Source organism: Cetorhinus maximus, chromosome 16, assembly GCF_964194155.1.
Source record: "Cetorhinus maximus chromosome 16, sCetMax3.hap1.1, whole genome shotgun sequence".
Classification (NCBI taxonomy): Eukaryota; Metazoa; Chordata; class Chondrichthyes; order Lamniformes; family Cetorhinidae; genus Cetorhinus; species Cetorhinus maximus.
This window is the reverse complement of record NC_135894.1, coordinates 46,349,727-46,375,509: the sequence shown is the minus strand read 5'-3', so window position 1 is coordinate 46,375,509 and position 25,783 is coordinate 46,349,727. Positions and strand designations below refer to the sequence as shown.

At 46.0% G+C, this 25,783-nt stretch overlaps 1 protein-coding gene across 1 annotated transcript in view; it reads right to left on the bottom strand.

Moving 5' to 3' along the window:
* Window positions 1-519: 519 nt before the first annotated feature.
* Window positions 520-25,783, bottom strand: part of LOC144691948 (cell surface glycoprotein CD200 receptor 1-B-like) — a 65,622-nt gene continuing 40,358 nt past the window's right edge. Inside the window, exons 4-6 of the mRNA XM_078560513.1 lie at window positions 17,977-18,027; window positions 15,169-15,264; window positions 520-1,744 (exon numbers count right to left, since the gene is read on the bottom strand). Of these exons, the coding sequence (XP_078416639.1) occupies window positions 1,647-1,744; window positions 15,169-15,264; window positions 17,977-18,027 (245 nt within the window). The 3' untranslated portion in view covers window positions 520-1,646. The remainder of the gene's footprint in view (window positions 1,745-15,168; window positions 15,265-17,976; window positions 18,028-25,783) is intronic.

Genomic DNA, 25,783 nt, shown 5'->3' with positions numbered 1-25,783 from the left:
CCAAGGGCCCCTAGCTGTGGTCAGCTGGTGCTGGTCTTCCCTCCTTGTTGTTGATTAGACTGTCCGCTTGGCCAACTGCTGAATGAGAAATGGAACAAGAAAAAGATTAAAGAGGTTCTGCCATTTAGTTTGGCAGGACTGTTATGTCCCCTGGCTTGCTGGGTTATTGGGCCATTTTTAGCCTCCCCTGCATGCTCCCTGCTTCCCTGAAAATAGTGGGATTGTTGTTTTCTCAATAGATGTTCAATTTGACTTTTATTGGTGAATTAATCTTTATTATTTCAATCACTGACCTATCAGTTGTGTCCTCCTTTTAGGAGGCTGCTGGCTGCCCTGTCCCATGACTCTTCCTTCTTGTGCTCCTACCATTGCTGTGAGGTGGGAGGTTCTTCCATCCCCTTTTCATCATCATTGTCTTCAGCTTCTGGTAGCAGTAAGTTTTCCCTCTGTTGTAATATAGATTCTTTAGATGTCTCAAAAATGAGATCTTGAGACTTGTATACTTAAACAAGAGCCATTTATTGTTAATCTTTAACCATTTACAGATCCCAGATATTGTCATGCACAGTGCTGTTCCATGCTGCTAGGTTGATTCCAGAGTGCTCCCTCTAGACGGTTCTCTCAGTCTGTTATCGTGTGACTCTATACATCACACCATGGGCGGTGCTATTCTTCAGTCCCACGTTAACCCTTGCTCTGCTGACCACCTTTACATTACAACGGCATGCAGGCACATACAACATCATACAATATCCTCAAAGTAATGCACAGATTGCAGCAAACATTTCATGAAACTCTCACTTGACTGTATTCCTGGGCTTCACCAAGTTTTACCACAGGTGCCTAAAATCATAAATTGAGGATTCTGCTCTATACACTTCTTGCGATGGCATGGGCCTCATTCTATCTATGTCCTCAATGGAAAGCTGTTCTTTGAGCAGAGCTGTGTAAAGCTGGCAGCAAAAGTCCTGCCTGAACCTCTACTAGCCTTCAGTGCCAGCAAACAAATTGGATTCATCAATGTGGCATCTACCTCAAGGGTATCTTTCTGCAGCTCCTACCAGCAATTATATTGTGGTGGTTATAATCCAGTGTAGGTTTGGGGCAGAAATTGGAGAAAATGGTGGAGCAGGCTTCCGATGAGCCATTAAGGAATCTGGTGATTCTTTTGAAAAGAGAACAATTCAGGTCCAGATTTATGGCTGTAAATTTGTGGCAATGTTCTGTATGAACATATTTTATACCAATCATGGCCCCAAAATAATTTTGAGGGAAGTCCAGCCCTCTGGGTCTTGAAGACCAGAACAACATGGATTACAACTTAGGCTCACTTAGCTTTTCTGTTATCAAAATGGTTTCTGTCACTGCTTGCACGTTTGTTTTGTTTTCATTATCTGATTAAATTATTGTAGAACACTGGGGTTTTTCTGCATTGTCTCATGAGATGGTGAGGTGGGTATTTCCTTCCCTAAAGTTCATTAGTGAACCAGATGGGTTCTTATATCAATCAAGGATAGTTTCATGGTCACTATTACTGAGATTAGCTTTATAATTCCAGGTTTTATTAGCTGAACTTTAATTCCACCAGCATTCGTGGTGGGATTTGAACCCATGTCCCCAGAGCATTGGCCTGGGCCTCTGGGTTACTAGTTCAGTGATACTACCACTACAGCATCATTTCCCCTCTTCACATGCACGTTCTGATATAATTGGTCTTCAAAATCTTCAGCTTGTCTCCTTCTTTCTGTTAAGAAAAGGAACAAGTCCATTTATATCTCCTTTGTATGCATATTTACCAGAAATGACCAATAGATGTAATACTCAAAACTAGTTTATTTAATCACAATTGGAAAAGCTAAGCAGCATATTGATGACACCTTACTACTGCAAACATCATTGTGCACCACCAGTGAACAATGACAAATGCGTTAGATAATACTGCTAGATACAAGCTTTGAATTGTTGACCATATCATGGAATGAGAGCTCTAGGCCAGCAAGCTAATAAAAGATGAGAAAGAGGTGTTGAGGGCTTGTGTTTGCATATGCAAATAGCATGCCTAATGCCTGTTTGATGACCTCTTCTCAGGATTGGGTTGTCTTGTGTTAACTGGTGCTGGGATGCAGCATTCAATAAAATGTCGTCAAGATGTAACCTAACCAGGGGTCCTTAAAGGGACCACTGGAAGTCACCACTAAAAAGATAAGCTTGTTAACAACTACTTTCCTGAATGTGGAACCAAGAAGTTTATCAGCTGCGGGATAAAACGAAAACATAGCAGGCCAGCGCAAAACAACTTTCAAGCCTGAGACTTTTGCTTATAGATTTATTCATAAACAACAGACAAGATGATACGAAGGCTGCAGGAGACCTCACATTGCATTTCTGATGAAAGGTCATCTACCTGAAATGCCAAATCTGTTTCTCTCTCTACAGATGTTGCCTGACCTGCTGAGTGTTCCCAGCACTTTCTGTTTGTAGCTCATGTTACAATTGTTGGGGTCAGGTGCAGGATCATTAACCCTGGATCTTTCCTAACCTCCTGTGACACTGGTCATATTTTATTCTCCAACTGAAAGTCTTTTACATCAAGCTGTGCCTTTTGTGACCTTTACTCTTGGTTTACATTAACTCACATCAGCTCAGCATTCCAAAGACTAATTAACTTCTATGTTATCAGTGGGTGAAAGGAACTTGGCCTGACTCATCTTGTGGCTTTAAGACAGTGATATAGATTGGCTTATCTAGAAGGATGCTTCAGCAACTCAAAAAACATGTATCTACCCTTAAGATTCTAGCTGTACCAGCTATAGTCTGAGTGGATTTTAGGACATTTTCGAGGATGCTGTGGTCAGCAGATTCTGGAAAAGCTGTCTGCCTTTTATGAACTGGAGGCTTTAAATAAAAATGGATTCTTTAATAGAACCTTTCCTGTCCACTTCTGCAGTGACTGCTACTTCTGACAAGTTCCACAGAATGTCTTAAATATTTTGTTCATGTCTGCTCAAGAAATCAACACATTGATATTTAAAGATTCAAAAATAGTGCTCTCTTCAGATAAATGACTAAAACATGGCATTTATAGATTAGGCAGTTATCAAATACATGAATCCATGCTGAGTTGGTACAGTTGTAGAGGTGTTATCCTTGGATTCAAAATCCATGGACTAGGAAAATGGAAAACATAGGCTGGGATTTTCCGCCCCCTCCTGTGCTGGGTGTCATGGCTAGAGGGAGTGGAAAATATTGTGAGAAACCAAACATCAGTTTTACGTCATCGTTAAACCAGTTTGCGATTGTCCGCTCCAGCCTTCAATGGCGGGCTGTGCTTTCTGCCACGGCACATTGGGAACATCATCCTAATACATTTATATACCATTATAAGGGCTGCTTGCCGGAATCATCCCCACATGCTGGATCAACAGGGCATGTCGGCATCCAATTAGAATGACATGTTCCACAAGGGTATATAAGTGACTAGCGCCTGGCGACCTGCACTTCACTCGTGACTTCGAGGTTCGTTTGTCTACCTTCCATTGCGCAGCGCTCCCGGCAACTGAGACTTAGCACCAGTCTTCGCAGTCAGAACCACCACTTTCAGGGGGGTGTCAGAGACAAGTCTCTATCCACCAGACCAACGGTAAGGCGGGGGTTGCTTTTAATGTGTTGCAGGGTAAGGCCTCCATTGGGGAAGGGGGAAAACTGGCCTGAGGCAAGGGAAGGGGCTGCAGGGCAAGACCTCCACTCGGGGGAAGAGTGGGGAAGGTTGCACTCGGACACATGACTGGGGTAGTGTAGAGGACAGAGTATGTTACAGAATGACATAAGCCACTTGGGGCATGTCAGTCCAGCCTCAGTCGTGCCCAGTATGTTGTGCACAGAGCATGGCTGTAACATCATGCGCCTCAGTCCGGGGGGGTTTCTGGCATCATACTGGGCCTCAGGTGCCACACTCAGTGGGGGGGGCTTGTGCAGGCTACAGAAAAGGTATGTGCGGGTATCCAAAGGTGTTGAGGAGGGTAGGGGGAGCTGGTGTATATATTTCACTTTGTTGCAAGTGGCCTCAAGAGGGATGAGGTCCAGCCAATTTTTCCTCAAAATATTCAGGGGTTAACAAAGGTATGTCTGCCACAATCATGATAGGATCAAGGAATACAGGGGGAAGATTGAAAGGTCTTGGAGGGAGGGGAACCTGAACATTTAGCTCCTCTGGAACAATGGGAGGAGTTTCCATACTCACACAGGGAGGGTCCAAACTGGTTCGGTAGTGAGACCTCAGCACTACCATCTTCCAACCTGCGGCGATGGCACAGTCCAAAATTATAATGAGGAGAAGCTCTGCTGGTGAGGGCTCTATGGGCAGAATGGAGGGCAGGTACATGCACCAGGGGGCCAATTAATGGGGCATCCAACTGAACTGTGCATCCCCAAATGAGGAGAGATGCACAGCTGAGATATTTTAGGAGCCTTTCAATAACAATGCAGGGAATCAGGAGAGTGAAGCTATGAAGTGCATTCATGCAAGACTAATCCTGAAAAGTGGCACCAGTCGATCTCCTTGTACTAACCCCTTGTTCACAGTGTGGAAATTTCCCAGATTAATAACGAAGTCACGAGCAATTGGGTAACTGGTCAAGCTTCAGCAGTGTGTTAGAATCATGGTGCTGGATGGTTCACAGGAGGGAAGCCTCAGGCCCTCCTCAAATAATCTAATTTCCTGACTAAACATTTTGCCTCATGTGTATTCCAAAGAGTGTGGTAGTAGAATGCAATGAATAAGGATCCCAGCGCCTGGGCTGACAGCAACAATTTCAAGCACCTGGTCCAAGCAATCTCATAGCAGTTGGTCAGGTAAAAGGTAGGGAGGGTGGGGTGGTGGGGGGTGCGGGAGGAAATGAGCACCTTGAAACCACCCTGTGCTGGCCAGGATTTCAGGGGAGAATAGTTGCTGACACTGGAACTAAACCTTTGAACACACATTCACTGACAAGTCATCGATAGAAATGGGACCTTTGGAGGCTAATGCTGATACTTGTCTGTTTCTCATTGGTGCTGCAGAGCGGAGGCCATCAGGAAGATAGAACCTGGAATTATTCCTGCCTGCACATAATCGCATACAGGTAAAAGAGAAGGAGGAGAAGGTTGCAATGGGGTGTTCAAAGGGAGGCTGCCAAAGGGAGCAGCTTCACTCTAATGAGCAAAGACCAGCAGGGCCCTCTCCAGACCCAGAGGATGATGGTCACAGGAACATTGTGCATAGGCAGCTCACAAGACCAAGGGTGTACAGCATACGCATGTCTTTTCTGCTGACGCCTTCGTATGTCCAGGGATCTGCTGACTCACATCTGCCACATACTCCAGGAGCTGACGACATGGGGACTGGGAGGACATCTATTGCCAGTAGCTCTGAAAGTCACCACCGCCCTTAACTTCGACGTGAGTGGATCTTTCCAGGGCTCCACTGGGGACCTCTATGGGATCTTGAAAGCTTCCAACATAAATGCATACAGGAGATAACAGGCACCCTTTTTGCCAAGGCCCAAAATTGTGTGAACTTTGACAGAGTTCAAGCAAGCCAGAGCACTGGGTTTTGCTGCAATTTCCAGATTCCCACCGGTGCAGGGTACTGTTGATTGCACTCATGTGGCTATAAAAGCTCCCTGGCAACAGGCACTCCAATACATAAATCGGAAAAGCTTCCACTCACTCAATGTCCGGTTGATCTACCATCGTAACAAACAAATTCTGCAGCCAGATACCCAGGAAGCTGCCATGACTCCTACATCTTGAGTAGATCACAGATCCTGGACACCACACAGGATCCAGGGCTGGGTCCTCAGTGACAACGAGTACCCGCAAAGGATTTGGCTGATGACACCCGTGTGGGGGCCACAGAATACTGCAGAGACATGATGCAACGATGCTCATGCCGTTACCCGAATTCTGGTGGCACACACCATGGGCAACTTACAGATCCGATTCCAATGCCTGGACAGATCTAGCAGAGCATTCCAGTACACTCCCCAGAGGGTCTCACGGATCATCGTGGCTTGCTGCACACTGCACAGCTTGGCACTGCAAAGTGGGGAGAACTTGCCAAATGCTGACATGGAGGAACTGCTCATTTCCTCCAATGAGGAGGAGATCGAAGGAGGACGCTAAGGCCTCCGGGGAAGAGGCCATAGCATGGGCCAGACAAGTTAGTTGTGCATGTGAGGCCTTCATAGCCACCAGATTCCATGAGGAGGATGAGGAGTTGTAGTGAGTTTCCTCTTGGACAAGTGCCCTCCGTCATGGCCAACATAAACACCAGCATTGCTGTTCCTCTCATTTCAGCCATCTACTTCAATTTGACAGTGAATAGTTACACATCGAGCTCACAATCTCCTGAGCCTTTGAAGCGTCATGAAGCCTTGGGAGCATGTGCCCTCACTGAGATGAGGTGTTAACTTGAGGACGGAGTCTCAGCTTCAGGCGGCAGAAGGTGCTGCCTCTTCAAGCATCTCTCCAGCATCCCAGTTGCAGCAACAACCTACAAGAGCCAAGAATTGTTCCACTATCCTCAGTGGGTTCTTAGCTGTATGCCTTCAGTCTGACAAAGCTCCTCAAGGAGATCCATCTCCAGCAACGAGATAATGCATTCTGTGTAATCTCGATGTTGAAACTTATTTTTTTATTCACTCACGGGATGTGGGCTTCGCTGGCTAGGTCAGCATTAATTTCCCATCCCTAATTGCCCTTGAGAAGGTGGTGGTGAGTTGCCTTCTTAAACTGCTGCAGTCCATGTGGTGTAGGCACACCCGCAGTACTATTAGGGAGGGAGTTTGAGGATTTTGACCCAGTGACAGTGAAGGAACGGAGATCTATTTCCAAGTCAGGATGGTGAATGGCTTGGAGGGGAACTTACAGGTGGGGGTGTTCCCATGTGTCTGCTGCCCTTGTCCTTCTAGATGGTGGTGGGTTTGGAAGGTGCTGTCTAAGGAGCATCGGTGAGTTCCCGCAGTGCATCTCATAGATGGTACACACTGCTGCCTCTGTGCATCGGTGGTGGAGGGAGTGAATGTTTGTGGATGTGGTGCCAATCAAGTGGCTGCTTTGTCCTGGATGGTGTCAAGCTTCTTGAGTGTTATGGGAGCTGCACTCATCCAGACAAGTGGGGAGTATTCCATCACACTCCTGACTTGTGCCTTGGAGATGATGGACTGTCTTTGAGGAGTTACTTGTCGCACGATTCCTAGCCTCTGACCTGCTCTTGTAGCCACAGTATTTATATGGCTAGCCCAGTTCAGTTTCTGGTCAATGGTAACCCCCAGGATGTTGATAGTGGGGGATTCAGCAATGGTAATGTCACTGAATGTTAAGGAGTGATGGTTAGATTCTCTCTTGTTGGAGATGGCCATTGCCTGGCACTTGTGTGGCGTGAATGTTACTTATCACTTTTCAGCTCAAGCCTGGATATTGTACGGGCCTTGATGCATTTGGACATGGACTGCTTCAGTATCTGAGGAGTCATGAATGGTGCTGAACATCGTGCAATCATCAACGAATAGAATCACAGAAACTTAACGGCACAGAAGGAGGCCAAACAGCCCATCATGTCTGCACCAGCTCTCCAAATGAGCATTATGACCTAGTGCCATTGCCCTGCCTTTTTTCTGTACCCCTGCACATTGTTCCTATTCAAATAATCATCTAGTGCCCTCTTGACTGCCTCGATTGAACCAGCCTCCACCACATTTCCAGGCAGCACGTTCCAGACCCGAAACACTCGATGTGTGAAAAACTTTCTTCTCACCTTGCATTTGCTTCTTTTGCAAAACACTTAAATCCGGGGCCCCTTGTTCTTGACCCTTTTACGAGCAGGAACAGCTTCTACCTATCTACTCTGCCCAGCCCCCTCATGATTTTCAAAATCTCTATCAAGTCTCCTCTCAGCCTTTTCCTCTCCAAGGAGAACAGTCCCAACCTCTCCAATCTATCCTCATAGCTGAAGTTTCTAATCCTTGGAACCATTCTTGTAAACCTCTTCTGCACTCTCTCCAATGTGTTCACATCCTTCCTATAATATGGTGCCCAGAACTGTACATAATATTCCAGCTGAGGTCTAATGAGTGTCTTATATAAATTCAGCATAACCTCCCTGCTCTTGAACTCTATGCCCCTATTAATAAAGCCCAGGCTACTATATGCTTTATCAACTGCACTTTCCAACAGTCCCAATTCTGACCTTATGATGGAAGGAAAGTCATTGATGAAGGATCTAAAGATGGTTGGTTCTAGAGCACTACCCTGAGGAACTCCTGCAATGATGTTCTGGAACTGAGAAGATTGGCCTCCGATAACCACAACCATCTTCCTTTGTGCTAGGTATGACTCCAACCAGTGGAGAGTTTTCCGCCTGATTCCCATTGACTCCAGTTTTGCTAAGACTACTCAGTGCCACACTCCGTCAAATGCTGTCTTGATGTCAAGGGCAGTCACTGTCACCTCATCTCTGGAGTTCAGCTCTTTTGTCCATGTTTGAACCAAGGCTGTAATGAGGTCAGGAGCTGAGTGGCCCTGGTGGAACCCAAACTGAGCATCAGCGAGCAGGTTATTGCTAAGCAAGGGCCACTTGATAGCACTGTTGATGACCCCTTCCATCACTTCACTGATGATCAAGAGTTGACTGATGGGGCAGTAATTGGCTGGGTTGGATTTGTCCTGCTTTTTTGGTACAGGACATACCTGGGTAATTTTCCACATTGCTGGGTAGATGGCAGTGTTGTAGCTGTACTGGAACAGCTTGGCTAGGGGTGCGGCAAGTTCTGGAGCACAAGTCTTCAGTACTTTTGCCGGAATATTGTCAAGGTCCATAGTCTTTGCAGAATCCAGTGCCTTCAGCCGTTTCTTGATATCACATGGAGTGAATCGAATTGGCTGAAGACTGGCATCCGTGATGCTGGGGACCTCTGGAGGAGGCCGAGATGGATCATCCACTCAGCACTTCTGACTGAAGATTGTAGCAAATGATTCAGCCTTATCTTTTGCACTGACATGCTGGGCTCCCCCATCACTGAGGATGGGGATATTTGTGGAGCCTCCTCCTCCAGTGAGTTGTTTGTCCGCCACCATTCACGACTGGATGTGGCAGGACTGCAGAGCTTAGATCTGATCCATTGATTGTGGAATCACTGAGCTCTGCCGATCACTTGCTGCTTATACTATTTGGCACGCAAGTAATCCTGTGTTGCAGCTTCACCAGGTTGATAACTCATTTTTAGGTATGCCTGGTGCTGCACCTGGCAAGCCCTCCTGCACTCTTCATTGAACCAGTGTTGATCCCCTGGTTTGGTGGTAATGGCAGAGTGAGGGATATGCTGGGCCATGAGGTTATAGATTGTGTTTGAGTACAATTCTGCTGCTGTTGATGGCCCACACTGCCTCATGGATGTCCAGTCTTGAGTTGCTAGACATTTTTGAAATCTATCCCGTTTAGCACAGTGATAGTGCCACACAACATGATGGAGTCTATCCTCAATTTGAAGATGTGGCTTCCTCTCCACAATGACTGTGCGATGGTCACTCCTACCGATACTGTCATGGATAGATGCACCTGCGACAGGAGGTTGGTGAGAATGAGGTCAGGTATGTTTTTCCCCCTTGTTGGTTCCCTCAACACCTGCCACAGACCCAGTCTAGCAGCTATATTCTTTAGGACTCGGCCAGCTTGACCTATGGTGGTGCTTACAAGCCACTCTTGGTAATGGACATTGAAGTTCCCCCACCCAGAGTACATTCTGTGCCCTTGCCACCCTCAGTATTCAACACGGAGGAGAACTGATTCATTAGCTGAGAGTTGGGGGTGGGGGGTGGGTGCGGGTTTGCGGTACGTAGTAATCAGCAGGGGGTTTCCTTGCCCATATTTGACCTGATGCCATGAGACTTCATGGGGTCTGGAGTCAATGCTGAGGACTCCCAGGGCAACTCCCTCCTAACTGTATACTATTGTGCTGCCAGTAGGACAGGACATGGTGATGGTCGTGTCTGTCAGGTATGATTCCGTGGGGATGACTATGTCAGGCTGTTGCTTGACTAGTCTGTGAGACAGCTCTCCCAATTTTGGCACAAGCCCCCAGATGTTAGTAAGGAGGACTTTACAGGGTCGACAGGGCTGGGTTTGCTGTTGTCGTTTCCTGAGCGGAGGTTGATGCCGGGTGGCCTGCCTGGTTTCATTCCTTTTAGAGCACGTAAGGATGGCAGATTTCCTTCCCTAAAGAGCATTAGTGGGCAAATTTATATTGAATTCAAATTTCACCATCTGCCATGGTGGGATTTGAACTCAGGTTGCCGGAGCATTACCCTGGGTAGTCCAGTGACAATACCACTATGCCGCCCCCACCCCTTAACTGATATGTGACTCTTTGGTCAAGGCAGACGAGGACATTCCACAGGTGTCAGTCCATTTAGAGATGACTCAATCCTCTGTGTCACCTTCTTCTCAATCGCATTAACATACGGCACTCTCAGCAATGCTGGCCTCATCTTTCTATGGATGTGGACCATCTGAGGATGACGACGTTCAACCACTCACATTCCAGGCATTAAAATGCCTCTTCTTTAATACAGACATTGTGCCCTCATGGCCAGACCAGGCCCTTGCGAACTCCAAAATACTCAGACACCATGAAGCCCTCGAAGTCATGCGTCACTGCTAATAAAGAGCAAACTTCAGCTTCTGTACATCCTCCTTCCTATCCCATTGTTCCCCTCAGCATTGCCTAAAGCTACCATGTGCGCTTCCAGAGCATGCTCAAAGGCTCCATTGACTGTCAAAATTCACCATTTGGAATTAGCATCATTGACCTTGGTGAATGTTTCGGTAATAGGACGCACTGAGCGGTGATAGGACGCACATTGTGACAAGAGCCTTGTGGTCACAATACAGACAACTACAGGGTGAGAAATTCTCAAGGTTGTAGGTATGAGCGCCGGGACATTAATGTGGCTGAGAGGGGCAGAGCTCCGGCACATTGAGGTGACAAGGCATTTTATTGGTGAGCTTAGCAGATGCACACTTGAAAAGTTGGAAACGTGCTTGGTTGATAGGAGCGCATGTGAGCTCTGAATATGGGCTCATAGCATGAAAACCCTGCCAGATGACAGAGTACATGGAGTTCCAGGATATATGATTCTTCTCCAAGTGTTAAGACATCTCTCCTTCTACACTACACCTTCACCTTTCAATAATCCAGACGAGATGGGAGAACACATCTGCCTCAATCTTACACAGCTAAGAATGAACATGATAGGATGTGCAAAGCATGTGAACAAGGTTCCTTCCACAGGCATACTTTACATTAAGGATGAGGCATCATTGATGTTGGGAATGATTTGAGAACAGGCACACACTGTGGTGATATGGAAGCAGACTACACAGACGAGAGGCCCATGATAGTGACATCTGCAATAAGTATGGGGAAGGACCGTGATGTCACACCTAATTGACAGCAACACAGCTCATCATAAAAAGGAGGCATACACGCAAGATCTGAAATGGGTATGAATCTATTTACATTTGTGAACATTATATACATGTTAGTGAACACCCTTGCCACCATTATGCGCTTAATATTTTTTAACTTTCCTAACATTACCGCTAAGTTTGGGTGCATCCCTGACATCCACAGTGGACGTGGAGGCAGCCTGCTGACTGCTATGCCCTGTTGCCTCTGTTGACTTTGGTGGGCGTCCTCTGGAGAGCCGAGAACTTGAGGGCCCCTGCTTTTGGTGTCCTGCTGTGGGGGAGATGCATCCTCCTCGGCATGTGGAGCTGGACATGACGGGGTTACAGGAAGAGGGGATTGGGATCAGCCAGATAGTCCTGGAGTCACCTGGGTGGATGGTCCCAGGGTGTCCATCTGCTGGTCTTCCTCCCTATGGGTGCTCGAGGGCCCCTGGCTGACTCTTTGAGGAGAACTGGAGTGAGGTTGGCACCCTCTCACGTAAGCACTGATGGATGCCACCTATGCCTACAGCGATGAAGTGCAGCTCCTGGTGCAGTGCAGGACTTATGTCCTGGGCCAAGGTCTCCATGGTGGGTGCCATCCAGCTAGTGTTGACCTCGGTGTGTTGGCATGCCTGCACTATCACGTCAGACTAAACACGGCCATTGATGTAGTGTATATTGGACTTCCAAAAGGCATTTGATACAGTATCACTCAACAGACTTGTGAGGAAAGTTATAGGTCATGGAATAAAAGGGACAGTAACAATGTGGATACAACATTAGCTGAGGGATAGGAAACAGAGAGTAATGGTTAATGGGTACTTTTCAAACTGGAAGAAGGTTTGTAGTGGAGTTCTCCAGGGGTTGGTACTGGGACCCTTGCTGTTCCTGATTATATATAAATGATCTAGATCTTGGTGGGCAAGGGACAAAACTTGGGAGAATTGTAAACTGTGAGGAGGCAGTGTAGAACTTCAAAAGGACATTGACACATTGGTGGAGTGGGCAGATAGGTGGCAGATGAAGTTCAATATGGAGAAGTGTGAGGTGATCCACTTTGGTACAAAGAACATGGAGAGACAGTATAAAATAAAGGATGCTATTTTAAAGGGTGTGGAGGAGCAGAGAGACCTGGGTGTATGTGCACATAAGTCATTAAAGGTGGCAGCACAGGTAGAGAGAGCCATATCTGAAGCATACAGTATTCTAGGCTTCATTAATAGGGGCATAGATTACAAGAGCAGGGAGGTTTTGATGAACTTATATAAGGCACTGTTTAGACCTCAACTGGAGTATTGTGTACAGTTCTGGGTGCCACACTACAGGAAAGTTGTGAACGCACAGGAGAGAGTGCAAAAGAGGTTTACGAAAATATTTCCAGGGATGAGTCACTTCAGTTATGAGGAAAGATTGGAGAAGTTGGGACTGTTTTCTTTGGAGACGAGAAGGCTAAGAGGAGACTTGATAGAAGTTTTCAAAATCATGAGGGGTCTGGAGAGAATAGATAGGGAGAAATTGTTCCTGCTCGTAAACAGACCCAGAGGGCACAGTATTAAAGTGTTTTGCAAAAGAAGCAAACGTGAGATGAGAAAAAACTTTTTCACACAGCAAGTAGTTCGGGTTTGGAATGCACTGCCTGGAAGTGTGGTGGAGGCAGGTTCAACTGAGGCATTCATTGAGGCATTGGATGATTATTTAAATAGAAACAATGTGCAGGGTTACGGGGAAAAGGCAGGAGATTGGCACTAAGTTAAAATGCTTAGAGAGTTGGTGCATATACGATGGGCTGAATAATTGTCCTGTGGAAAGACAGATGGCGATTATGAGCAGGACACATGCCGGGGCAGATGATAAGGATGCCTGCCATGTGTGGGTGTTGAGTGCAGCCATGGATGGGAAGAGGATGCGAACTCCAGAGGATCTGAGGCCAGATGGATATGTGAAAGTGTGTGTGACAGAGTGAGTTGTGTTGTCCCTTGAGCTGGCAATGTGTGAGATGCCAGTGATGGGGTGTTGGGCTGGTGAGTGTGTGAGTTGAGAGTGATGAAATGATTGACCTACCCTGGCAGCATCGATGAGATCATTCACCCTCTTTCTGCACTGAGTAGCTGACCTCTTCTATGCTGCATTGGCACTGACCTTTGCTGCCACGCCTCCCAAGCCAGAGTGGTGAGGTTGGTTGACCTCCTCCCACCAGCATGGGGGTAGAGGAGATTGTGGCGGGCCTCCACTGCATCCAGCAGGTGTTCTAGGAAGGCATCACTGAATTTGGGCACAGCTATCTTCTTCCCTTTTGGGGCACAGCTTTCTTATCTGTGGCAATCTTGGGTGACAGATATTGAGAAAACTGTGCACGAGTGCCATTTAAATGTGGCATTCCAGAATTGGGTGCCTCTTGGGCCTTTCATGCAGCAGTTAATTAGCTAAAAAGTAAACTGTTTCCACAAAATTTCCACACCAGCTTCTGTCATTGGGCCTAGGTGCGTTAAGAACCCAATAATAAATTGTGTCAAAACAGTCTATGTATTGGTTATTGGAAGGTGGTGAGGTATTTTAACTGAATCGAATATTTTAACTGAACTGAAAATGGTTTAATTTTAGTGCTGCCAGCATGAAGCTTTGCTGTGCTCATCTTTGCTCTTCTTGTTTTGCTACTGATGTACATTCACCTGTGAATGTGTTTCAGGCCCAGTGTTTCAACTCTATTTTGCTCTGTACTTTTAAAGTAAAGGGCAATAACACCTATTTTGTTCAGTTCTTCCAAGTATCTCTTTAGTTTCAATAATAGTCATCTGACAAATATTCCTTAGATAAAAATAGGTTGCCATTTTTTCTACAGTTAGCAGCTGTCTTTTTGTTGTCCCCATAATTTACAGAGAAATGCGGTGTTTTTAAGTGGTTACATATCTATGCACTTGAAATTGACTGCACATAGGCGGGAGGGCTCTGATCCTGCTAGATTAGTTCATTTGATTATACATTGCCATTGCAATGTTGTTAAAAATATCACAGCTTGATGCTAGTTAACAATGTGATGAATATATTCATTGCTGAGTTAGAAAACTTATGCCGCAAAATCAATTGTGAAGCACCCGTAAGGGCCGTTTGGTACCAAAATAGTTACAGTGCAGCGTACGGACACTATTGGAGTGGGTCATGCCAGTGACTATTTTGTGTACGTCTTTAGAGCGGGTATTGGGAACGTGCCTCGGAGCATGCAGAGTAGGTAGATCATGATGTCAGCCAGTATAATGTTGATTACACGCCAACAGTGACATTTCTGACCTCAATGCTTCAGTTCATGCCTTCTCTTAACCTTGCACGGTTGAACACGTGTTCAGCAGCAGAAAGGACCCCCTGGGCAACTGGCAATGGTTCCATGAAGCACGAACCTGCTGTTGTCTCTCAGGATAGCAGCATTTGTCATCCCTCCACTGCCACTCTGCCAGTGTCCTTGCTGATGCCTATCAGTCAGCCTGCTCAGACTGCTGTCACCCATGTCTGAGGCATGTAGCCACTCAGCTGTTGACTGCAAACCAGAGTCATGGTAATGAGTTTGCATGTTGCCTGCATCAAAAGGAACAGGCAAGGCTTAATCACACTTTGTGATCCCCACAACAATTTTTGGGTGCTATCTAATTTTTCCCCCTTAGTGTTCCAAGAATTTTTTTTGTGCTTACCTGGCTTTGATACTTTTTTCATTTTTTTCTTCACGATCCATATCACCAATATAACTGTCCCAGTAACAGCCAAGGCTGAAGCACATATTATTAAAACTGCCAAAGAAAAAAAAGATACACATAACTTGCCCAAGCTAATTACAGACACAAACTACTGCAGATGTTGAAAATCTGAAATAAAACAGAAATTTCTGGAAATATTCAGTAGCTTCCAGACTGGTCTCCTCCTTCATCACCTCCAGCAGCACCCTTCCCTTTCCCACAGCACCTTCTCATGCCCTTTTACTTCCTCCTCGCTGTCCAGGGCTCAAAACATTCATTCCAGATGATATACTGCATTCACTGCTCACGTTGTGACCTCTTCTACACTAAGGAATCCAAACTCAGTTTGGGTAAATGCTTTGTGGAATGCTTCAGTTCAGTCCACAAGTGTGACCACAAGCTTCTGGTCACCTGCTACTTTAATTTTCTATCCCACTCCCCCTCTGTTCTCAGCCTCCTACACTGAAAGCACCATGACTTCAAAGAACAGCACTTCATATTTCCATTCAGTACTTTGCAGTCATTGGGACTCAGCATTGACTTCAATAATTTCAGAATATAGTTCTTTCCCCATTTTCTTCATACAGCAGCTTTGTTGATTATTCTGCAATTCCAATTTACACCTCTTCGAGACTCATCTTTTGTTCCACTACCATCTTCTTTTGCATTGCACCATCCCTTTGTCATTCAATGATTCCTGTCTTTCACCTTTCTTCCCTAAACTCCCCCACCCGCCTCTTTCCCTGCCTCTACTTGCTTACAACCTTTTACATCTAACTTTTCCAGTTCTGGCATAAAGTCATCAACCAGTAAAGTTAACTCTGTTTGTCTCTCCACAGATGCTGCCAGACATGATGCCAGAGTATTTCCACAGCAGTTACAGAATTGTACACAGGTTAATATTCGTTTATCAAGCTGGAATTTCATCTTTCAGGTGGTAAAATTCCCAGCTCGGCCATCTGCCTCAGGGTGCAGGTTTGAGCTGCAGTTGGGCCAACCCACCAGGAAAAAGTTTGGAGGCAGTCACCGGGGCTGCCAGGTACATTTAAAAGGCCCACCTTTGTGATGTGGGACTTTGTCCCAGTTATAAAAAAACACCCCTGACACCCCCTCATCCCCCACACACTCCCCATGCCTTGTCCTTGCCACCTCATGCCCTCCACCCATGGCCACTCATACCCTCCATGCTAACCTATGTCCCCCAGCCCCTATGGCCTTTCATGCCCCCATGCCGATGTATGCCCCCCCCCCCACCCATCCCCTATAGCCCCTCATGCCCCCCATTCCAAGGTATTCCCCTCACCCACTCTCTATTGTTCATCATGCCCCTCATGCCAAGATATGACATTTCCATGCCATCTACCCACTATATACTGTTTAGAACCAATTAACCCTATAGTTAGAATAGGATGTGTAAAAAAGCTTTAAAAAAAACAGTTATTGATCGATAACTTTCCAGTTTATTAAAAAAAACCCTCCTTTTTGCAATAGGCCAATTAAGGGTCAGTCATCCAGACCCTTTAAAGTATCAATAGCAGAAACTGTAAGCCCTTAAAACCTCTTTATCTTGTGTAAATGAACATTGAGCAATTGACAGCATAGATCAGAGAGCGAGCGCTGTCAGTCAAGCAATGTTTTCCCTGGGGCTTGGGTTTTTCCATACTCTAATGGATGCCTGGCCTCATTATACATTCCAGGATGAGAGTCCAGACCCAAACCAGCCAAACCCTTAAAAAACATTGTTGAAAATCGGAAACCCTAGGAATGGAGTCAAGAATCCCAGATTAGACCACCATTTTTAAAGGTCCCTGGAGTTTCTGACTCTACAACAATCCAACCTATTATGTTTATTATGTTTACTATCATCCCTTGATGAACAGGCAAATCCATTTTATTTTTAACGCAATGCAATATTAGCAGGACTATTTCTGACTATTTGCATGAACACATTACCAAAACTCAAATAATAATCTATGACTGCCAATTAAACTGTTTTTTTCAGCTCACGATTCCCCCAGCACCCCATTCATTTTAATGGACAGCAAGGTCAAAAATTGACAAATGCATGGCATGAAATGCCTGTCATAGTCCTTAACTGATTTCAGTTAGTGCTAACACTACCAGTCAAATATTGGCATCTATAATTGGCTGGGTGATCACAAGACCTTATGGCCAGCCAGAATAGTTATGATCTATGTGTGGGCTGTTCCTCATATTTGTCCAAATATTTAGGTTCTCCACTTGCAGCAAACAAAATAGTGCATTTGAAATCATGTTCCTTTTTCACAAAAGAAGGGAATTACAGGTATAATAGATTTGTAAAGGTCTATTTTAAGTTATTCTTAATATCATTCCTGAACTAATAAATGGTAGAAATTATCTGCCTCTTGACATGATTTACATAAAACACCCACATGAGCATTAAACCTTGTGGACAACAATGAGAGCTAATTTTGCTGGTAAACTTGATTAAAGACCAATCGATAATTCTGGCATTAACACTATTTTTGCGTAATCCCCAGCAAGAGCATTGTCAATAAATCAAAATTATAGGGTAAATTCAATCATTCTGTGCAGGTTGACTAACACCCTGATTATTTCTGCTTCAGATTGAGTTCCATAAAATTTGTTATTTAAATTATATTGAATAGGATCTCATTTTGGACCCCAACAGTTAGGAGCTAATGCAAAATATATGGAAATCTTATGGAAACAAAGAAATTGTGCGCTATTATCTGAAGATAGGTTCTTGGTAATTTGACTTACTGAATTTTATTTGCAGTGACATCATTGTGGTATTTTCTTCTGTAGCCAAGGCTGTGAATGTATAAAATATAAAAATACAATAATAAATGTAGTTATTAAGTAGTTTAAAAAGTACAAGGCTGAAGCCATCTTCTAAAAATGATGGAGAAGGGAACTGGAAATTTGGAAAAGAGAAAAAACATGTAAAAAAAATTATTGTCCTGGTATAAAAGTTAAATTGTTATTTATAAAAAATAATTTCCACAGTTTTAGAAAAAAAACACTTGCATTTATGTGGCGCTTCTTCACAACTCTGGAACGTCTCAAAATGGGGATGAAAGCTGAGCTAGCTGAAGTGAACTGGGAAACTAGGCTCGAGCATAGATCAATAGAGATACAGTGGCAGACATTTAAGGGGATACTTCAGAGTATTCAGAATAACTACATTGCTATAATAAAGAAAAATTCTAAGGGGAGGACACACCATCCGTGGTTATCTACAGAAGTTAAGGAAAGCATCAAACTTAAGGAAAAAGCATACAACTCCGCAAAGATAAGTGGCAGGACAGATGATTGGGCAGAATATAAAGAATGGCAGAGAATAACTAAAAGGTTAATCAGGTGAAAGAAATTAGAACATGAGGGGAATCTAGCTAGAAATGTAAAAACAGATAGCAAGAGTTTCTACAGGTATTTAAAAAGGAAAAGTGTAAGTAAAGTGAGTGTTGGTCCTCTAGAGGGTGACAGTGGGGAGTTAATAGTAGATAATCAGAAAATAGCCAAGAAATGAATGTAGTTAATGTAGTTATTAAGTAGTATATATATATATATCTTGCTTCTGTGTTCACCACAGAGATTACAACAAACATTCCTGTAATAGTTGCAAATTAGGAGGTGAACGGGAGAGAGGAACTTGGTGAAATTGAAATCACTCAGGAAATGATACTGAGCAAATTGATGGAGCTGCAGTCTGGCAAGTCTCCGGGTCCCAATGGGCTACATCCTAGGGTCTTGAAAAAGGTGGCTAATGAGGTAGTCGATGCACTGGTGTTAATTTTCCAAAATTCACTTGATTCTGGAAAAGTTCCATCAGACTGGAAAGTAGCAAATATGACCTCTCTATTCAAGAAGAGAGGGAGGTAGAAACAGGAAACAATAGGCCAGTTAGCCTGTCGTAGGGAAGTTGTTAGAAATGATCATTAAGGAGCTTATAGCTGGTCACTTAGCTCAAGGCAATCAGGAAGAGTCAACATGGTTTTGTGAAAGGAAAATCATGTTTAATCAATTTATTGGAGTTTTTTGAAGGAGTAACATGTGCAGTGGATAAAGGGGAGCCTGTAGACGTACTGTACTTGGATTTCCAGAAAGCATTTGATAAGGTGCCACATCAAAGGTTATTATGGAAAATAAAAGCGCATGGTGTAGGGTGTAACATATTAGCATGGATAGAAATTGGCTGGTTGGCAGAAACAGAGAGTATGCATAAATGGGTCTTTTTCAGATTGGCGGGATATGACGAGTGGAGTCCCACAGGGGTCTGTGCTGGGGCCTCAACTTTTTACAATTTGTTTCAATGACTTAGGTGAGGGGAGCGAAGACATGATAGTTAAATTTGCAGGTGACACAAAGATAGGTAGGAAAGTATGTTGTGAAGAGGACATGTGGAGGTTGCAGATGGATATAGGTTGAGTGAGTGGGCAAAGATCTGGTAAATTTAGTTTAATGTGGGAAAATGTGAAGTTGTTCACTTTGGCAGGAAGAATAAAAAAGCAGAGTATTACTTAAACGGAGAATGGCTGCATAATTCTGAGGTGCAGAGAGATCTAGGTGTTCTAGTACATGGGTCACAAAAAGTTGGTATGCAGGTACAGCAATTAATAGGAAGGCTAATGGAATGCTATCCTTTGTTACAAGAAGGATTGACAATAAAAGTAAGGATGTCATGTTTCAGTTAGACAGGGAATTGGTGAGGCTGTACCTCGAATACTGTGTGCAGTATTGGTCTCCTTATTTAAGGAAGGATGTAAATACATTGGAGGTGGTTCAGAGGAGGTTTACTAGATTGATACCTGGAATGAGTGGGTTGCCTTATATGGAAAGGTTGGACAGACTGGGCTGAGGGGTGAGGGTTGACTTGATTGAACTGCACAGGATCCTGAGCGGCCTTGACAAGGTGATCGTTGAGAGGATGTTTCCTCTTGTGGGTGAATCCAGAACTAAAGGGCACTATTTTAAAATTCAGGTTCGCTCCTTTAGGACAGAGATGAGGAGAAATTTTTTCTCTGAGTGTTTTGCGACCTTGGAACTCTCTGCTTCAGAAGGAGGTAGGTGTGGAGTCATTGAAGACAGATTAAGACATCGATAGATTCTTGTTAGGCAAGGCAATCAAAGGTTATCAGAGGTAAATAGGAATGTGGAAATTGAAGCACAAGAAGATCAGCCATAATCTTATTGAATGGCGGAGCAGGTTCAAGGGGCCGAATGGTCTACTCCTGTTCCTATTTCTTATGTTCTTAAAATGCTTTGCAGTCAATGATGTATTTTCCTATCATTACACAGGGCATGTCCCATAAATAGCAATGTGATAATGAGTATATAATCTTTTTCTTTGTTTTAATGGTTGAAGAGTAAATGTTAACTGGGACACCAGGGAAAACTCCCAGTTCTTCTTCAAGAAAGTGCCATGGGATTTTACATCCACCTACGAGGGCAGCTAGGGCTGTGGTTTTATGTGCACAGCACTACAGCAGTGCAACATTCCCTCAGTGCTGCAGTGGGAGTGTCAGCCTGGATTTTGTGCTCAAATCTCTAGATGGGACCTGAATTCATAACCTTCTGACTCAGAGCAAACTATATTACCACAGAGCCATGACTGACATTGGCAGTATGCAGTGGAACAAACTTTTAATCATGTCTCAATGAAACTAGAACTATTAATAGATTCTATTCTAGGCAATTTTAGACATTCTCATGAGTGGATTTATGATGGCACTACAGCAGAGAAAATCTCACTTCCTGGTAGTACATGGAAGAAATGCAGCAACACATTGCATTCTGAATAAAATGCCTTAGATAAATGCATTACATGAAATTTGCTAAAGTGCATAATGTGGATAAAATATTTTTATAATTTACCTCTTCACTCTAAATAGCTGTGTGATGGCTGAATGGTGCAGGATGAATGCATCCTCACAGTTTCCTGTATGTTAGGTGTTGATATGCATGTATCACTCACTGGGTCCCACAGATAATCTTCGCAATCAGCAAGCAGAACTCCTTTCTGTTTATGTGTGTCAGTGGGGTAAAGTTGGAACTTTGGAGCCACATGATCCCATCATTTGCCCCTATGCCCTAGGAAAGCTAGCAAGCCTATAAAGCGAATGATCCTGTCTCTATGACCAAAATTTTCCATTTGGCAGGCAGGTGGAGCAGGAGCAGATGCAGATGGGTGCAGACCCAATCGATGCCCGTGATCAGGGCCGCGCCGCCATTTTGCGCGGGCAGGCATGGATAGCGGGCGTGCACAGATCGCCGGGTCCAGCGGTGACCCAGCAGTCTGTTTAAAAGAACGCCTGGCAGCGTCCTGTAGGCTGCTCACAATGGCCACCTGGAGAACCAACCGCAGGGGGGTCTGCTGAGCAGGGCACTCTGGAAGGAAGGACAGAGGAGCAGGGCAGGCTGTAGGGTCTGCTACAGGAGCAGGGCAGGCTGCAGGGTAGTCCAGCAGGTGGGCCAATGTTCCCCTCACTTTTCTGATGATTGCCTTGCTGCCCTCCTCAAGGAGGTGGCAGCACGGTGGGAGGTGCTGGTTCCCCAGGACGGAAGGAGGAGGCCGCCCCACATGACGAAACGTGCCTGGGAGGAAGTGGCGGAGGTGGTGAGCTCCTGTGATGTGGTGTGGCGCACCTGGATCCATTGCCATTAGTGCTTCAATGATTTGTTGCGTTCTGGAAGAGTGAGTACCATGTTGGTGTTGGGCATTTAACCCAGCAGGTAGCCTTAGCCTTTGAGGGCCACCCCTCCCACAAAGTCTACTGTCAAGACTGCATTGAATCATGTTGGGCATTTCTCGTATTTTGGGTGGGCAAGCAGATAGTGACCATGCTTACATCAGCCTCAGTGGGTCATGAGGAGATGAGTTCTCCCCACACCATGTGTTGCTCTTAGTCGCACATGACTTGTCTGGGGGCAACCTGCAGGAGTTGCAGCTAGGCGCATACTCAGAACACATATCCTATTCACGGTGATGAGATTGTGGAAGGGGAACCTCAAGGTCTCGTGGCCAAGAGCCATCTGCTGCCCTCGACGCTGCACATAGTTACGCCTCCTTGCTATGGGAGCCAAGACCGTGTGTTTCCTAAAGTGATGAATGCAGAATGTGTCCAAAGTGGCCGTTAGGGGGGGTTGGGAGCAGGCGTACTATCTTTGTGTGACTGATCAGCAGTAGTGTGGAGAGGAGGCACTGGAGGCCTGATATGGGCCACTGTGGTTGGGGTGCAGCGTGCGTGTGCAGAGTACATGTGCGATTAGCCACAATGAATGGTTTTCTCTGTTTTGCAGGAGAAAAATGCTCACAATGTCTGTGAGCGTTCGTGGACTGGAGGCAGCTAGGCCTAGCTCATGATTTTAAGTTGATTTGAGCAAGAGGCCCTGGAGCTTGAGAGGCGCCATGCGCCCAAGTCCACTGGTGTCGGTGAGGCTGGGGTGGAATGGCCAGGTATTTGAGGTCCACAGTGACATCCGCTCTGTCCCCCCACCATCCAGAGCACTGATGATTGTTTGATATGTTATTGTTGCAACACTGCTCATTCACAGAGTGATAGAGTCAGAGGTGTGTGTCATAGACAAAGGGCTCTCGACCCTTCAAAGATGTACATGTCAACCACCTTCCAAAGTCACCTTATCCCATTTACGACCACTATCCCCATGGCCTTGTATGCCATGACATCACAACTGCACATCCGAATACTTATTACATGTTAGGAGGATTTCTGCCTCCACCACCCTTTCAGCCAGTGCGTCCCACATTACTGTGTGCAAAAGTTCCTCATCATCTCACCCGTCAACCTTGTGCCCCTTACCTTAAATCAATGCCACCAGGTTACTCATCCCTCCACCAAGGGGAAAAGTTCCTTTCTGTTGACCCTATCTATGCCCCTCATAACGTTAGAAACCTCAATAATGTCACCCCTCAATCTCCTCTGCTCCAGGGGAAATATCCCCAGTCTATGCTATGTCTCCTCATAACTCCAACTCTCCAGCTCCAACGACCTCTGCACTCTCTCCACTCCAATCACATCTCTCCCATGAAGTGCATTTCTCAACTGCAAGCTTCATCGGGTGAGGCTGCAACAACTGGGGAGATGCCAGCTGTGGACCTGGCAGATCCCTCCCAGGCGGGACTAGCACAGGCTCCACGGGCCAGAGGATGGTTGCCAAGGTCATCGAGGCCAACAGGCAACGGGACAGCAGAGTCAGCAGGCTGTCTCAAAAGCCACTGAGCAATGGGGCAGCACAAAGACATAGCACCCGGAAACGTAAGCATAAGTCACCTTAGGCAGACCAAAGGTTTCTCACTGGTGCTTTTGTGTTGGCCCTAGATTAGGGAATTATTATTTGTTTATGCTTGAAAAATGTTTTGCTTTCATTTTGTGTGATCTTATGATGGAGAAAATTAAAACCAGATGTGTTACCATGGCTGAGAGTGGCTCCTTTGTTCTGCATTTGTATGTTTTATATACATGTTATGAGTGTTTGAGTGGACATTGAGGTTTGTGTCCAAAGCCCTTAATTGCAGCTGATGATGTGGCAGATGCAGCACTTAAGTGCCGAGTGTGGAAACGCCAGGCAAGGCTGGTCCTCCTGTTCCATTTGTGTGGAGCTAGCTGAAGATTCGTTGGATTAAAGTCTCCCGGGTGTCCCTGCCTTCTTGGTGTAGTGCAGGGTCAGCGTTCAGCCCCTCATCATTCCCCTGTGCCTCCTCAGTACTGGACTCATCGTGTGCAGCCGCATCCACTGTGTCAACGTCTTCATCATCCACTGCGATCCCCCTTTCAGATTGTGGAGAGCGCAGCATGAAACCACTATCACCGAGATACGATCTGGGGGGTACTGGAGTGCGCCCCCTGACGGGTCCAGGCATCAGAAGCGCATCTTGAGAAGACCGATGGCTCTATCCACCACAGCCCTTGCGGTGCTGTGGCTCCTACTGTAGCGCCGCTCAGCCTCTGTTCTTGGATGGCGGAGAGGCGTCATGAGCCACCTTCTGAGGGGACAGCCCTTATCACCCAGCAGCCATCCATCCAGCCGGGCTGGAGCACTGAAGAGCCCCGGCACCTGGGATTGTCTGAGGATGTAGGCGTCGTGGGAGCTGCCTGGGTACCTTGCACAGACTTGCAGAATCAGCATCCTGTGATTACACACTATCTGCACGTTCATGGAGTGGAAGCCCTTCCTGTTGACAAAGGCACCGGGCTCACCCGCTGGCGCCTTGATGGCCACATGTGTACAGTCCATAGGACCCTGGACACGGGGGAAGCCAGTAATTGCCGCAAAGTCTCCGGCTCGGTCCCAGCGGAAGTGGATGAAGGTCAATGCACGCCTGAACAAAGCAGCTGTGACCTGCTTGACACAAGTGTGGACAGCTGATTGGGAGACACCGCAAAGATCACCCACCGAGTCCTGGAAGGAGCCAGAGGCATAGAAGTTGAGGGCAACTGTGAGCTTCAGAGTCGCTGGCATGGGGTGTCCACCCACACAGTTAGGAGAGATCTCAGGGCCAATCATCTGACAGATATAGTTGACTGTCCCCCTTGACAGTCGGAGCCTCCTTCGGCACTGCACCTCGGTCATATTGAGGTAGCTGCTTCTCCGCCTGTATACCCTGGCAGCAGGATAGTGGCATCTTCTGCGGCCCCTTCCACCTTGGGCTACCTCTTGGCCCTGTGCCCCTTGTGACTGTGCCTGTACTCCCAAAGGTGACTCCCCTGGAGGCTGATTGTGCACTCTTGGCCTCCTCCTTATTCTAGCCCTCCCTTCCTCTTCAGAGGAGCTGCCTCCAGTGGACATGTCACAACCCATACCCAGGCTAAAGGGAGGCCTCCAGAAAGCTGCAGGCCCAATAAAGACTCCTGACTGCAGAGTGCTGACCTGAAGGTTCAAAGTACACAGAAAGCTATTGAAAATCGATCTGAACTGCTACAGATCACACAGGCAAGTTTAAAAAACTTTCTGCAATAAATACTCACAGACCAGATTGACAACCGCACTGAGCCCTCTTATCCCGCCCGTGGATGAGTTTTATTGAAAAGTCACTTACCCATCTGCCTGAAAATCGGTGTCGATTGCCGATTTAAGGGCCTTAACCAGCCCGTTAATTAATGGCAGGCGCGCGTCGAACTCCATCGCGCGCGCGCCTAGCGGGATATCACAATGGCGCCCGGTGACGTTGGGACCCTCGCCCGACGTCACCGTGCATCATTTTACACGCTGATGTGTGGGGTCCGCCCCCAACATGTCAAGCAGAAAATTCTGGCCTATGTTCTGCATGGGACATGCAACAACTCATGAACTCAGGAGCACTACAAAGAATGACATTTGTCACCTGGTGAATGCAGGCCCTTACAGCTCCGTGGACTGATACTATAGATGAATTGCCTCCCCCATTACTGACTGGAAGGATCCAGTAATATACAGGGCAATGGTGGCCTTCATCTGTTAACAATAACAGTCTGTAGGATGTTCACAGTAGCTTGTGGCCCTGTTCCTGAATGTATTGCAGCTAATAGCTTGTTGCATGTAATGCAGTCTCCTGACACAGAGCTCCTCA